The 10,470-nt window shown below is 38.0% G+C and overlaps 2 protein-coding genes across 4 annotated transcripts; both read right to left on the bottom strand.

Moving 5' to 3' along the window:
• Window positions 1-360: 360 nt before the first annotated feature.
• On the bottom strand, window positions 361-7,165 carry tpx2 (TPX2 microtubule nucleation factor). Of its 3 annotated transcripts, none has more exons than XM_058764563.1 (18): window positions 7,008-7,165; window positions 6,313-6,438; window positions 5,843-5,986; window positions 5,626-5,743; window positions 5,449-5,523; window positions 5,325-5,372; window positions 5,018-5,161; window positions 4,417-4,526; window positions 4,134-4,297; window positions 3,879-4,047; window positions 3,531-3,669; window positions 3,224-3,440; window positions 3,015-3,107; window positions 2,761-2,931; window positions 2,530-2,676; window positions 1,329-1,440; window positions 904-1,070; window positions 361-738 (listed from the first exon to the last, which is right to left on the bottom strand). In XM_058764563.1, exons 2-18 carry the CDS (start codon window positions 6,419-6,421, stop codon window positions 628-630), a joined length of 2,238 nt encoding a protein of 745 aa, XP_058620546.1. In that variant the 5' UTR covers window positions 6,422-6,438; window positions 7,008-7,165; the 3' UTR covers window positions 361-627. The 3 variants fall into 3 exon arrangements, with proteins under 3 accessions (XP_058620546.1, XP_058620545.1, XP_058620547.1); XM_058764562.1 differs by having other exon boundaries at window positions 362-738; window positions 904-1,091; XM_058764564.1 differs by lacking the exon at window positions 5,325-5,372 and having other exon boundaries at window positions 362-738; window positions 904-1,091.
• A 317-nt stretch (window positions 7,166-7,482) lies between these two features.
• trappc6b (trafficking protein particle complex subunit 6B) lies at window positions 7,483-10,080 on the bottom strand. The gene is made up of 6 exons (XM_058763757.1): window positions 9,785-10,080; window positions 9,591-9,658; window positions 9,197-9,314; window positions 8,544-8,627; window positions 8,002-8,095; window positions 7,483-7,791 (listed from the first exon to the last, which is right to left on the bottom strand). The coding sequence occupies exons 1-6, from the start codon at window positions 9,860-9,862 to the stop codon at window positions 7,760-7,762; spliced, it is 474 nt and encodes a 157-aa protein (XP_058619740.1). The 5' UTR covers window positions 9,863-10,080; the 3' UTR covers window positions 7,483-7,759.
• Between the last annotated feature and the right edge of the window lie 390 nt (window positions 10,081-10,470).

The raw sequence follows: 10,470 nt of genomic DNA on the forward strand, positions 1-10,470 counted from the left end.
ACAAAGTCTTTCCAAGACAAAAAGAGTAGAGACAACAAAGCATGAGCTGAACGAATGTGAGACATGGACCTCTAGCATTCAACCATGAACTGCTGACAGTCATGCAGCGTTAATGGAATAAAATCTCTGCCCTTTACATAACCTACATATAAATTACATGTCATGCCAAGTTTTATTCTTGTTTTAATAAGCATTTAGTCAAAAGTGAATAATAATAATAATTAGAAGGTCAAGACTTGAGTCCTTATAGATGGCATTTAACCAAATTAAGAAATAGTTTTATGAAGGTGGAATGGTCCAATTTTAGTTCAGCCGCTACAGTCAGTAAACAAACCATTTATACTAAAAGTTTCTTTATTGAATGAAATGGAAGAAAACAGTCAAAAGGAGAACAGAAAAAAATAAAATAAAAATAATGAGTCTTCATATACAGGAGAGATTAAAAAGAGAAATTTAGCTGGCACACCCAACTGTAAAATTGTTTTACTTGACCACAAAGGCTTAATGCGTCAGCCACAGACATAAAACTACTCAAAGTTCAGACATCATGGAGAGATATAAAAGACAAAACAGCAAGTCACATTAAGAGAACTATGTACAAAGTCAATGTAACTGTGCATTACGCATTTACAAGCGGAAACGATCTGAAAAGTTTGGAGATTGGGGCACTGTGAGAGACACGTCACTCTTTTTCAACTCCATTGGCTTGTAGCGTCTGATTGGCTGGGCCTTGCGCACCTTTCAAAAAAAAAAAAAAAAAAAAAAGGGAGATGCAATTAAATAGGCCAAATAATTTTACATTGAAGTGATGAAGAAATAAAATCCATTCTTCTTTTTAAGTGCAGATAAATATTTTAGATTACTTGATCCTAGGATCAAGCAACATTCATTCTGAAATCTTACCTGTTCCTGTCGCAGCCGTGCAATGTCCTCCTTTTCCTGCCCTTCTCGTTCTCTTGCCCACTCCTCTTCCATGCGAGCCCTCAGCGCCTCCTTCTCGCTCAACTCCTTTTCGAAATCCAAACGTTCCTTGGCTCTCCGTTCAGTGGCCAACTGGAATCCCTCTGGAACTGCAGAATTAGTAGTATTGGCTTGAGAAAGTGCCAAAGGTGAACAAAGAGGACCAGATGAAGTGGTCAGGTCAAGGTGAAAGCAGTGGTAAAAGTTGGAAGGAAGCGAGAGTTGGTTTTGGAATTAGCTGTGCACGCCAACAAAATTCACAAAAAGCCAGCAAGCCCAAAAGAAGGTCAGACTGGAGACAGCAACAACATGGGGTGTGCAACACTACATGGAAAGATCACAAAAACCACCTGCCACATACAACATACCCAAGATGGAGCGATTCTCCTTTTTAGGTACAAATGGTTCTTTGTGCGTTACATTGCTTGGTTGTGCCTTAAAACATGCAGCTTCAGCCTGTCGTTTCAACTCCTCTTTCATCTGGAGAAAGATTTTAAAATGGAAAGAACCAGTTAAGATACAGATTGTAAACAAATGTCACAAATGCAGAAACAAGTGATTTTCCCACTGGCCAATTAGTTGCAAACACAGTTGCCAAGCAGAACACTGGTTATGTGTGGTCTAGAACAGGGGTCGGCAACCTGTGGCTCTTTCATCCCTCTGCAGTGACTCCCTGTAGCATGGAAGTAAAAAATGCAGTGGACGTGTTCCCCCAACTTTGAATAAAACCTAAATGCTTCCCCTGCACTTTTTTCGGGCAAGTGTTTACACGTAGAGGTTTTCAAGGACCAGTGTGAAAAAAACCCCTAAATTAAGAGACAAGATAGTCACATCGTTTTGAATGCATTTTATTTGTATCTAAAACGATGCGAGCATTAAGGAGCGCCAAACACTCAATGCAGTGAGTCTCAGTCATTCTTGAAGCAGGAGGGCGCTCTCATGCAGAAAGTTCAAAACGAAGATTTATATGGCACGATAGCCTTTGTCCATCGCTGTGGCTAGGCTGAGTAACAAGCATAAACCTTAACTGATGAAACAAAGACAATAAACGATTGTGACAATATATGGTTTGCATGTTTTTCTAAGTCTTCTCCAGGTGGGTAAATCATATGAATGATCGTGCTAATTGACATAGGATTTATTACAGTTCAGAAGCAATCAAATATATTTTCTGCCTTATTCTGTGACAAATGGGGGGAAAAAGCTTGTAGTATATAAAATTAATAATCAAAATTGTCATAAGGAAAATATCAAACATATTACAGAACACAATTGATTGATTATTGTCCAGCAGTGCATTTTATTTTTTAGCCAATTACACATACATAAACACGCCCCTGCCCTGTAACGTGGCTGAATTAGAAGACTTTAGCTGTATGGCGTTTTCTCTACATTTTAGGGATCAAATAGGTTTTGAATTTTATTCCACATGAATTTTATTCAGTGGAAAAGGGCCCAATATTGCGTTTTTTTTTTTACGTTGAAGGTTTCAGACCCCTGGTCTAGAACATCTTAATATATGGATGATCCACGGAAGATGAAGAGGAAAGCTTTAGATGAAGCTCTTACCATCTGCTCCCAGCGTTCACCCTTTGCGGCTCCTCGTTCGTCAGCCATCAACTTGAAGGGAGCAGGTTTGGTGGGCTCTACTACCTTTTTCTCAGGGAGGTGCACTTCATGGAAGTCAGGAAGGGGTTGGGCCTTAAACTTGGGTACCTGTGAGATTTGGTGAGGCAGTCCATTTAGGCACAGTTATGAAGTGAAGAACAAGACTTTTTAGCTGCTCCATAAAGAAAATACCTCTTCATTTCTCATTTCCTCCAGTTTCTTCTCCTTCATTACCCTTCGTTCACGCTCTCGTTCCTCAAATGAGAAAGGGCACATTTCTACCTGGCTCTTGACTGGCAGTTTGGGCTGGAAGGGCAGGAAGTGGGGCACAGCATGTGCCTTAATTGGAGCAGGAGGCTTCTCCTGAAAGTACAAAGGAATTAGGTGAAGAGTTAACAAATATCAGTTTCATGATATTTTAAATAAAGCATGAGATTAAAATGTACCTCTTTTTTCTTTTCCATTCGCACACGATTTTTAAGAGCAAATGCAGGGGATTCTGGAACAGTTGGATTTAGAACTTTCTTCTCTGGGACACCCTTTATGGGGGGGGGGGGGTGAAGGAATAAAAAACACAGTAACAATGGAATTATAAAAAGGACGTCAGAACCTTGATAAAACAAACCGAAAAACGGGTTAGGAGAACGTTACTAACCACAACTTCCTCCAGAATTCGAGTTGGTAGAGGTCTGGGATGGAACGTGTGGTCCTCTTCTTCTTCAGGCTTCTTACTGGCCTGCCTTTCCTGAATTCGCTTCTCAATCTCCAGCTGGAAGCCCTCAGGCTTGGTAACTTCTTTACTAGTCGGCTTTTTAAGAACCAAAGCTCCTTCTAGAATCTTTCTGTTGAGTTCTAGAGCTTTGAACTTAAACCTGAGATGACAGAAGGAAAGTTTGAAGAGATGTTCTTGTGCCAAATTAGAAATAAAAAGCATTAACAAAACTAGTCTCTGCAAAACTTACTGCTGCATTTTTTCTGTTTCTTCTGCCTCGATTTCTGCAGTGCTTTTCACCATTGTGGGACGATGTCTCTGGCGAGTCAGTAGCTGTGGTGTTTTGGGGTGTGTGATTTTTGGCTTCTCAGCCTTCACTGGTGAAGGTCCTGAAAATAAAATACAGGCAAAATCATCTGAATGGTAGATTACGGATCATATTTCAGAGGAAATAATCATGCATTTATCCCACTGAAGAAAGTCATATGGCTCTGGAACTACATGAGGGTGAATAAGTGATGCTTTAACAGCATCACACAAGAATGCAATACTAATAATATTCAAAGCTACCAGGAATAGGGTCTGACATGAGACGCACCTCTTTCCTGGCTCTGCCGACTACGCAGGTGATAGCGGGAGGGAGTGCGTTTCTGAAATTGTTCAATCTGCTGGGCCATTGGTACGTAGGCTCCTGCCTCATCAAGCTTCCTCTTTCCTCTGGAGAGGTTGAAGGGTTTGGGAATGGTTGTTCCCTTTGGAGCCTTCAACTACAGAATGACAACATTTAAATCACTTGAAATCATCAAGCAACTTCAAAAAGAATCCAACTACTCATCCCAGTGACTGTACTCACAGGGGAAGATGGGTGCTTGCGGAGCTGAGAGGTGAAATCCACCTCCTTGTAAGAGTTGTCGACTGCAGAGCCTCCATCCGTGTGGTTCTTCAGCCTGCTATCGGAGCGGAAGTTGAATTCTTTGGGAATGGTGGTGGACAGCACATGCTTCTTTGGAGGCTGACCTTTAAAACAACCAGAACAGCCAATTAAAATTGCATTGCAAAATTAAAAACAAAAAAACAAAACAAACAAACATTGCTCTCATTATTAAGAACAGAAAATAGTTTTGCTAGTGACTCACTGCCTGCCAGTGCAGCCCTGTAGCTCGCCTCGTTCTTACGGCGCTGTTCTGCCACCTCTTTCTGTAGAGCCTCGATGCGCTCCATCTCTTGCTGTTCTGTGCTTTTCTTTCTGAAATTCAAAGACAGCATATATACACACTTTACTTTAAAAGTGAACCCTTCCGATAAGTAAATGGGGGGGGGGGATAAAAAAAAATTTAATTAAAAAAAATACATTGAAATTAAAAATCAACTGAAAAGACAAGTGGGAGCTCCTGTCCTTTACAAATACAAAACCACTACCTAAAGTTTGAGGTTGGGTATGTTTTCATGTTTTTTTGTAAAGTCTCACCTCAGCTTTAGTTAAGGGCGCAATACTGTCAAAATTATACTACAATTTTTTAATTCAATTTTAAAAATGCAATTTATTTCTGTGACGGTACAGCTGAATTTTCAGCATCATTACTACAGTCTCCAGTGTCACATCATCCTTAAAGTCTGAAAACATATCTTGAAGTTAAATCAACTGAAAGTTATTTTAAAAATAACCAAAAACTTTTGATAGTGTAGCGTAGTTTGACTTTGCTAACAAACATTTTTGGTAATAGGATTCTCTCTCACTGTGTAGTGTTGGAGGCAGAAGCAGTATCTGAGGTCTTTGAGGCAATGGCTGGTTTGTTTCTCAGCCGGACACTGCTCCTCGCACCAGCACCACTGCGTCTCACACCAGCACCACTGCGTCGCACAGTTCGGGATGTTGAGCTTCTGTGAGGAAAAAAAAAAAAAAGCGTTTTATTATTAAAAAAAATTTAATATTGTTACTTCCAGGTAACAACCCACATTACCAGCATTTTCACCAGTGAAGTCTACTAAATGCCCACTAGGTGCCCTTCTCAGCTTAGCACACACATTTCTCAGTTCATTTTACCTTCGCCGCGGATCAAAAACTCTCCATGCTGTGGCAGCCGGTACAACTCTATGCAGCGAGACAAAGCGGCTAATTGAGCACACTCTAAAAGACTAAAAACAGATCTAAACTTTGAAAAACATACCTTCTTTTCTTGACAAGAGGAGGTGTTGTAGGAGCTGTAGCATTTTCATTTCTAGGTACAGGCCGTTTGGACACTCTACAGGAAGAAACATGAAAAGTCAATCGATGGTAGAAGAGAGTGACAAAAATGGACTAGTTTAATAGGGTGCATTTAAGTTACGGATAAGGTCTCATTTACCTCCGTGGTTGAGCAGGAATAGATTTCTGGCCCTGACCAGCAGCTGCAGTAGTTTTGCCGTTTCCCCATGATGTGACGATGTTTGATGGGACCTCCGTAGAGGTGCTTTCTTTGACATCTGAAACAGAACAAATATTAAGATCCCACATGCAAATCAAACATCTTTTTTTGAAGTTTTTCCTAAGAGTTTCCTAATTGAAGCAGTTTTTCCCCCAACCTGAACTTGTCGTCTCATCTTTTTTGACCATGGGAGACACTGAAGCTTTGGGTCTGTTGTTATTGTGAGTTTCATCAAAAAGCTTTGTCCTTAAAGGGGTGGTGAGCTGTTCCACAGTGCCCCCTTTAGGAGCTGCCTTCAACTCTAATAGCAAAACAGAACAAAGATAGTCGTGCATTTGAACATACATACATGCATGCATACATATGCAAAAGCCTCTAAGTGCCATTTGAAATTCTTTTCTAAAATGAGCATTTTTCTCAGGCTCCTGTGTTTATGTTCAGTTTTTTTCACTTTAATGGCAATGCAAATAACCTATTCATTGCCATTAAACTGAAATTACTGAACCTACACACCGGAGCCGGATAAAAATGCACATTTTAGAAAAGAATTTTAAATGGCATTTAGAGGCTTTTGCATCTGAACTCTTCACATACACACACACATATACATAAAGATTGCGGTCATACCAAACCACTGGTCAGCATTATCCTGAGGGTCCAGGGCAAAGTCATCTATAGACTCTATAACATGAGAAGGGGCATCCCATGTGTATGCATCAGCAGAGTCCCCTTCCATATTCACACCGGAATCTTCTGCAAAACCAAAATGAAAAAGGATTTTTACACTTAAAACGTAATCTGTAGCAAAGAAAAATGATAAAGTAATTCTACATTTCCTACGCAGAGCGACGCAAAATGGCAGTTGATGGCTAAACTCAGACTCAAACCCAGATTGCAACAGCAGCGCTAAATTTAGCCACCAGTTATGGATTATAAGAGTAATCTATGCAAGTTACAGACTATTAATATTCCAATACATCGTAAATGGCAGATCAGCACTTTACACGATCATTTCAGAATCAGTTGATATGAAATATCCGCCTGCATCTCTCATTACTCATAAACCACGAACAAAAGGCTAAATGTAAACAAACGAAGCCCAAATAATATATTTTTAATATGAGTTAAGATAACAATAATCAATTGAGCAAATAAACTCTTAAATCCGTCGCTGTATTAACGTTACATTAAACATGAAAAACTTGTTTTGCAACGATTAAGGCCAAACACGACCGCACCAATTAAAGCTTAATTTAAATGCAGCAGTCGAGTCAAACTCAAAATATGATAATGTTTAAAAATGTGTAAGAAAACATACTTACGTTTTAAACCGATGCCTACTATCACAACTTGAAAAAAAGTATTGTAAAACCTTGAATCAACAGCCCCACGTACCCTCCTCCACAAACGACCAGAGAAGAATGCTAGTTTGAATGTGGGTGCCGTTAGAACTGGGTTTATGAATCAGCCAATCAGAGGGCTTAACGCGGCGCGTCTCGTTTTCTATTAGCTCCGCTCTTGTGACGTTTTCGAACGCGATAACCACGTGACTTGCTGAAAAGCACAGAGAAGCATAACAGGAGGACATTTAAAAAAAGGACTGAAGTTAGTTTAAATGACTTAATTGTTTTATTTGCAGATTAATTTCATTTACGGTCTTCTACTGCTCTACAAAGCGATCTTTTGTGATCAGTTGTTAGCAAAAACAGTTAAATTATAATAGTTAAATTTTCATACAATTATCTAGGCTCACTAAAAACATTTTTCATTCAAATTCAGTGAAAATAAGACACAGACTCATACTAGGATTCCAGCTTTAATGTTATCAGTGCAAATGAATAATTAAAACACAGTGAATGTGGACAGAGAATAATGAATGTCAAAATACTAACACAATACAGTACAATAAGGCTTGACCTTTGCATGTCAAATCACTTTTAATGCCAGTAGTTTGCAAGTTATTGCAAATAAAAAACAATCATAGTGACAATAAAATGGGTAAGGGAATATAAAAATGACAAGGCAATAAAATTAAGATGCACATGTTATAAGCAATACGCTTCTGTGTAGTGAATTACATCTTCTGGATCATCACCTGGAATTTGCCTAAGAAAAAAGAAGGTGCAGAAGAGGAGGGATGGCAGAAGACAAGAAAGAAACAATTAGTTACATTTTACATTTAATTAGAACTTGAGCTCAGACTCAGAACTAACCTAATTAATGTTAAGTTTCAGATTAAGATCATAAAAAGTGTATTGAAAATCTAGTGGTTATTTCACGAAGACTGTATATTTTTGCATAAAATTTGCTCCTTACAAGCAGGCATGACTGATACTTCTGCTGTGACTATACTTTTCACACCAAGGTTTGAAAGTGCTCCTCGGACCAGTCCACAGGTGAAGGCTAAGAACTGCAGGAATGAAAAAAAGAGAGAGAAAAATGAGTTTTATGATCTCTTTATGAACTTTTTGAAGCATAAAAGTAGTAGTTGTATAGGCTGTCGATGGAGGGACAGAAATCTTTAACTTCACTTGTGTTCTCAAGATGGACAAAATCGTACAGGTTTGCAACAACATGAGGGTAAGTAAATGATGACGGAATTTTCTTTTTTGGGTGAACTATCCCTTTAATTGCATTATATGATATTTGATTAAATATTACATATTCCTTCTTCCCTGTCTGTAGATACAATATTATTGCAAAACAAATTTAAATACTACACATCTCATTATGGTATTTACAACGAAAAATAAATGACAAAGATATTGATTCTGCAGGTTCAGTTTAAAAGATCAAGTCAGGTTATGTTTATATTCAACTCACCATTAAAGCTTATTGAAGTTATTTATGCTGCTTACCTTCGGCGCATGTTCCAAATACTGTTTTCCAGCAGACAGTTGGGTCAGCAGGCGGAACTTGTTATCTTGTAGCACATAAATACCCTACAAACAATTTGAACATATGATGATTTTCTTAATAAGAACACTTCTAGTCAACGAAGACATACACTAAGCACCAAGACGAACTGAGATGTTACCCTGGGCCACAAAACCAGTCTTAAGTCGCTGGGGTATATTTGTAGCAATAGCCAAAAATACATTGTATGGGTCAAAATTATCGATTTTTCTTTTATGCCAAAAATCATTAGGATATTAAGTAAAGATCATGTTCCATGAAGACATTTAGTACATTTCTTACCGTAAATGTATCAAAACTTAATTTTTGATTAGTAATATGCATTGCTAAGAACTTCATTTGGACAACTTTAAAGGCGTTTTTCTCAATATTTAGATTTTTTTGCTCCCTCAGATTCCAGATTTTCAAATAGTTGCATCTCAGCCAAATATCGTCCGATCCTAACAAACCATACATCAATGGAAAGCTTATTTATTTAGCTTATTTGTCAGCTTTCAGATTATGTATAAATCTCAATTTTGGAAAATTGACACTTAAGACTGGTTTTGTCGTCCAGGGTCACAGATGACATAAATGGGCGTTATAATGTACACACCTGGTGGTTTGTTCTCAGGTTGTCGATTTGCTTCTTAAACACACTGGTCCAGAAATCTTTGCAGATAAACTTCATAACATCAAGCTCATCTTTAAAACGTGGCGTGTCTTTGGTAAACCTGCAAACAAAAATGTCACATCTTTGAGACACAATGAGACACATCTTCTCAAGAACAAATGGCTATTTATTTGAAATACTAATTAAATAGTCTATTACATTGTCAGCAAAATGAATTAAAAACCATTTAGTTCAATTTGGGTCCACTGACAATCTGCAGTACTACAAATAAAACCGCAACAAGCATAACATCAGATTATAGGATGTCATCATCAGAGGATCTGCTTGATTTAAGAATAAAATTTGGATTTATGGATGAAAAGATCTGCCATGATACCTCTCAATAAGTCCTTGTCCCACACGAAACCCCATGTTCTCAAGTTTAGAAACACATCGTCCATTCTCCTGAGCGCAGCAGAACATTACATTAATTCAACATGCAACTTTCTCAATTTGTTTTATTAGTGTGCTGGGCTTACTCGGTTCTATTACGCTATTCTACTATTCTGTGACTGTTTTCAGGGCTCTTACCGATTCCCCAGTTTCTGCACTGTTGACATATTGAATAATTTCACTGTGCAGGAACTGAAAGAGAGCCTCGTCTGCCATCTCGAGCCAGTTCAGCCAGACTGAAACCGACAAGCGACCCAAACCGACTACGGGTATAAATCACTTAGCCTACTACTTCAGTAAATGGACACTATTCATTGTGCGAATAAATCAACTAAATTCAAATAATTCGCCAGTGTTTTCGACTGCTCTCTAATTTACTATTAGGGTCCTTCTTCTCATCTGTTCCACTTCCTGTTTGGCTGAGAATTAGCTGCCCTTGTATATGCCTGAACGTAAAGATGTTTTTATCTCGTTTTGTTTGGAAAAACAGATTTCTCTCGTTTTGTATGTGAATTAAGTATTGAAAAGTGTACACCCGATTGACTATTATAATCAACACTTTGCCTTTTATATCTAAATTGGTTTGCAACTATTAATACGATTGTTTTATTGCAAATACTAGTATCAATCTTTTTGCAGTCTTATTAGTAGACATCACCATATTAACGTTTTGTATAGTATTTGATTGTATTGTTTTTTTGTTTTTAAATGATACACAGGATTCAGTTAATAAAACCATTTTAAATATTAAGTGTCTTATGAAATCATAAAAAACACCTGTAAATGAAAGTTTGCCTATAATATTTTAAATAATTTCTATAATT

Source organism: Onychostoma macrolepis, chromosome 23 (genome assembly GCF_012432095.1).
Source record: "Onychostoma macrolepis isolate SWU-2019 chromosome 23, ASM1243209v1, whole genome shotgun sequence".
NCBI lineage: Eukaryota > Metazoa > Chordata > Actinopteri > Cypriniformes > Cyprinidae > Onychostoma > Onychostoma macrolepis.

Coding starts and splice junctions, on each gene's coding strand:
- tpx2 (XM_058764562.1), bottom strand. CDS start 6,421: ATGGAAGGGGACTCTGCTGATGCATACACATGGGATGCCCCTTCTCAT. Junction 5,987..6,312: donor TAATGCTGACCAGTGGTTTG/GTATGACCGCAA, acceptor TTTTGCTATTAG/AGTTGAAGGCAGCTCCTAAA. Junction 3,441..3,530: donor GAAACAGAAAAAATGCAGCA/GTAAGTTTTGCA, acceptor CTGTCATCTCAG/GTTTAAGTTCAAAGCTCTAG.
- trappc6b (XM_058763757.1), bottom strand. CDS start 9,862: ATGGCAGACGAGGCTCTCTTTCAGTTCCTGCACAGTGAAATTATTCAA. Junction 8,628..9,196: donor ACCTGAGAACAAACCACCAG/GTGTGTACATTA, acceptor AATTGTTTGTAG/GGTATTTATGTGCTACAAGA. Junction 7,792..8,001: donor AGTATCAGTCATGCCTGCTT/GTAAGGAGCAAA, acceptor CTTTTTTCTTAG/GCAAATTCCAGGTGATGATC.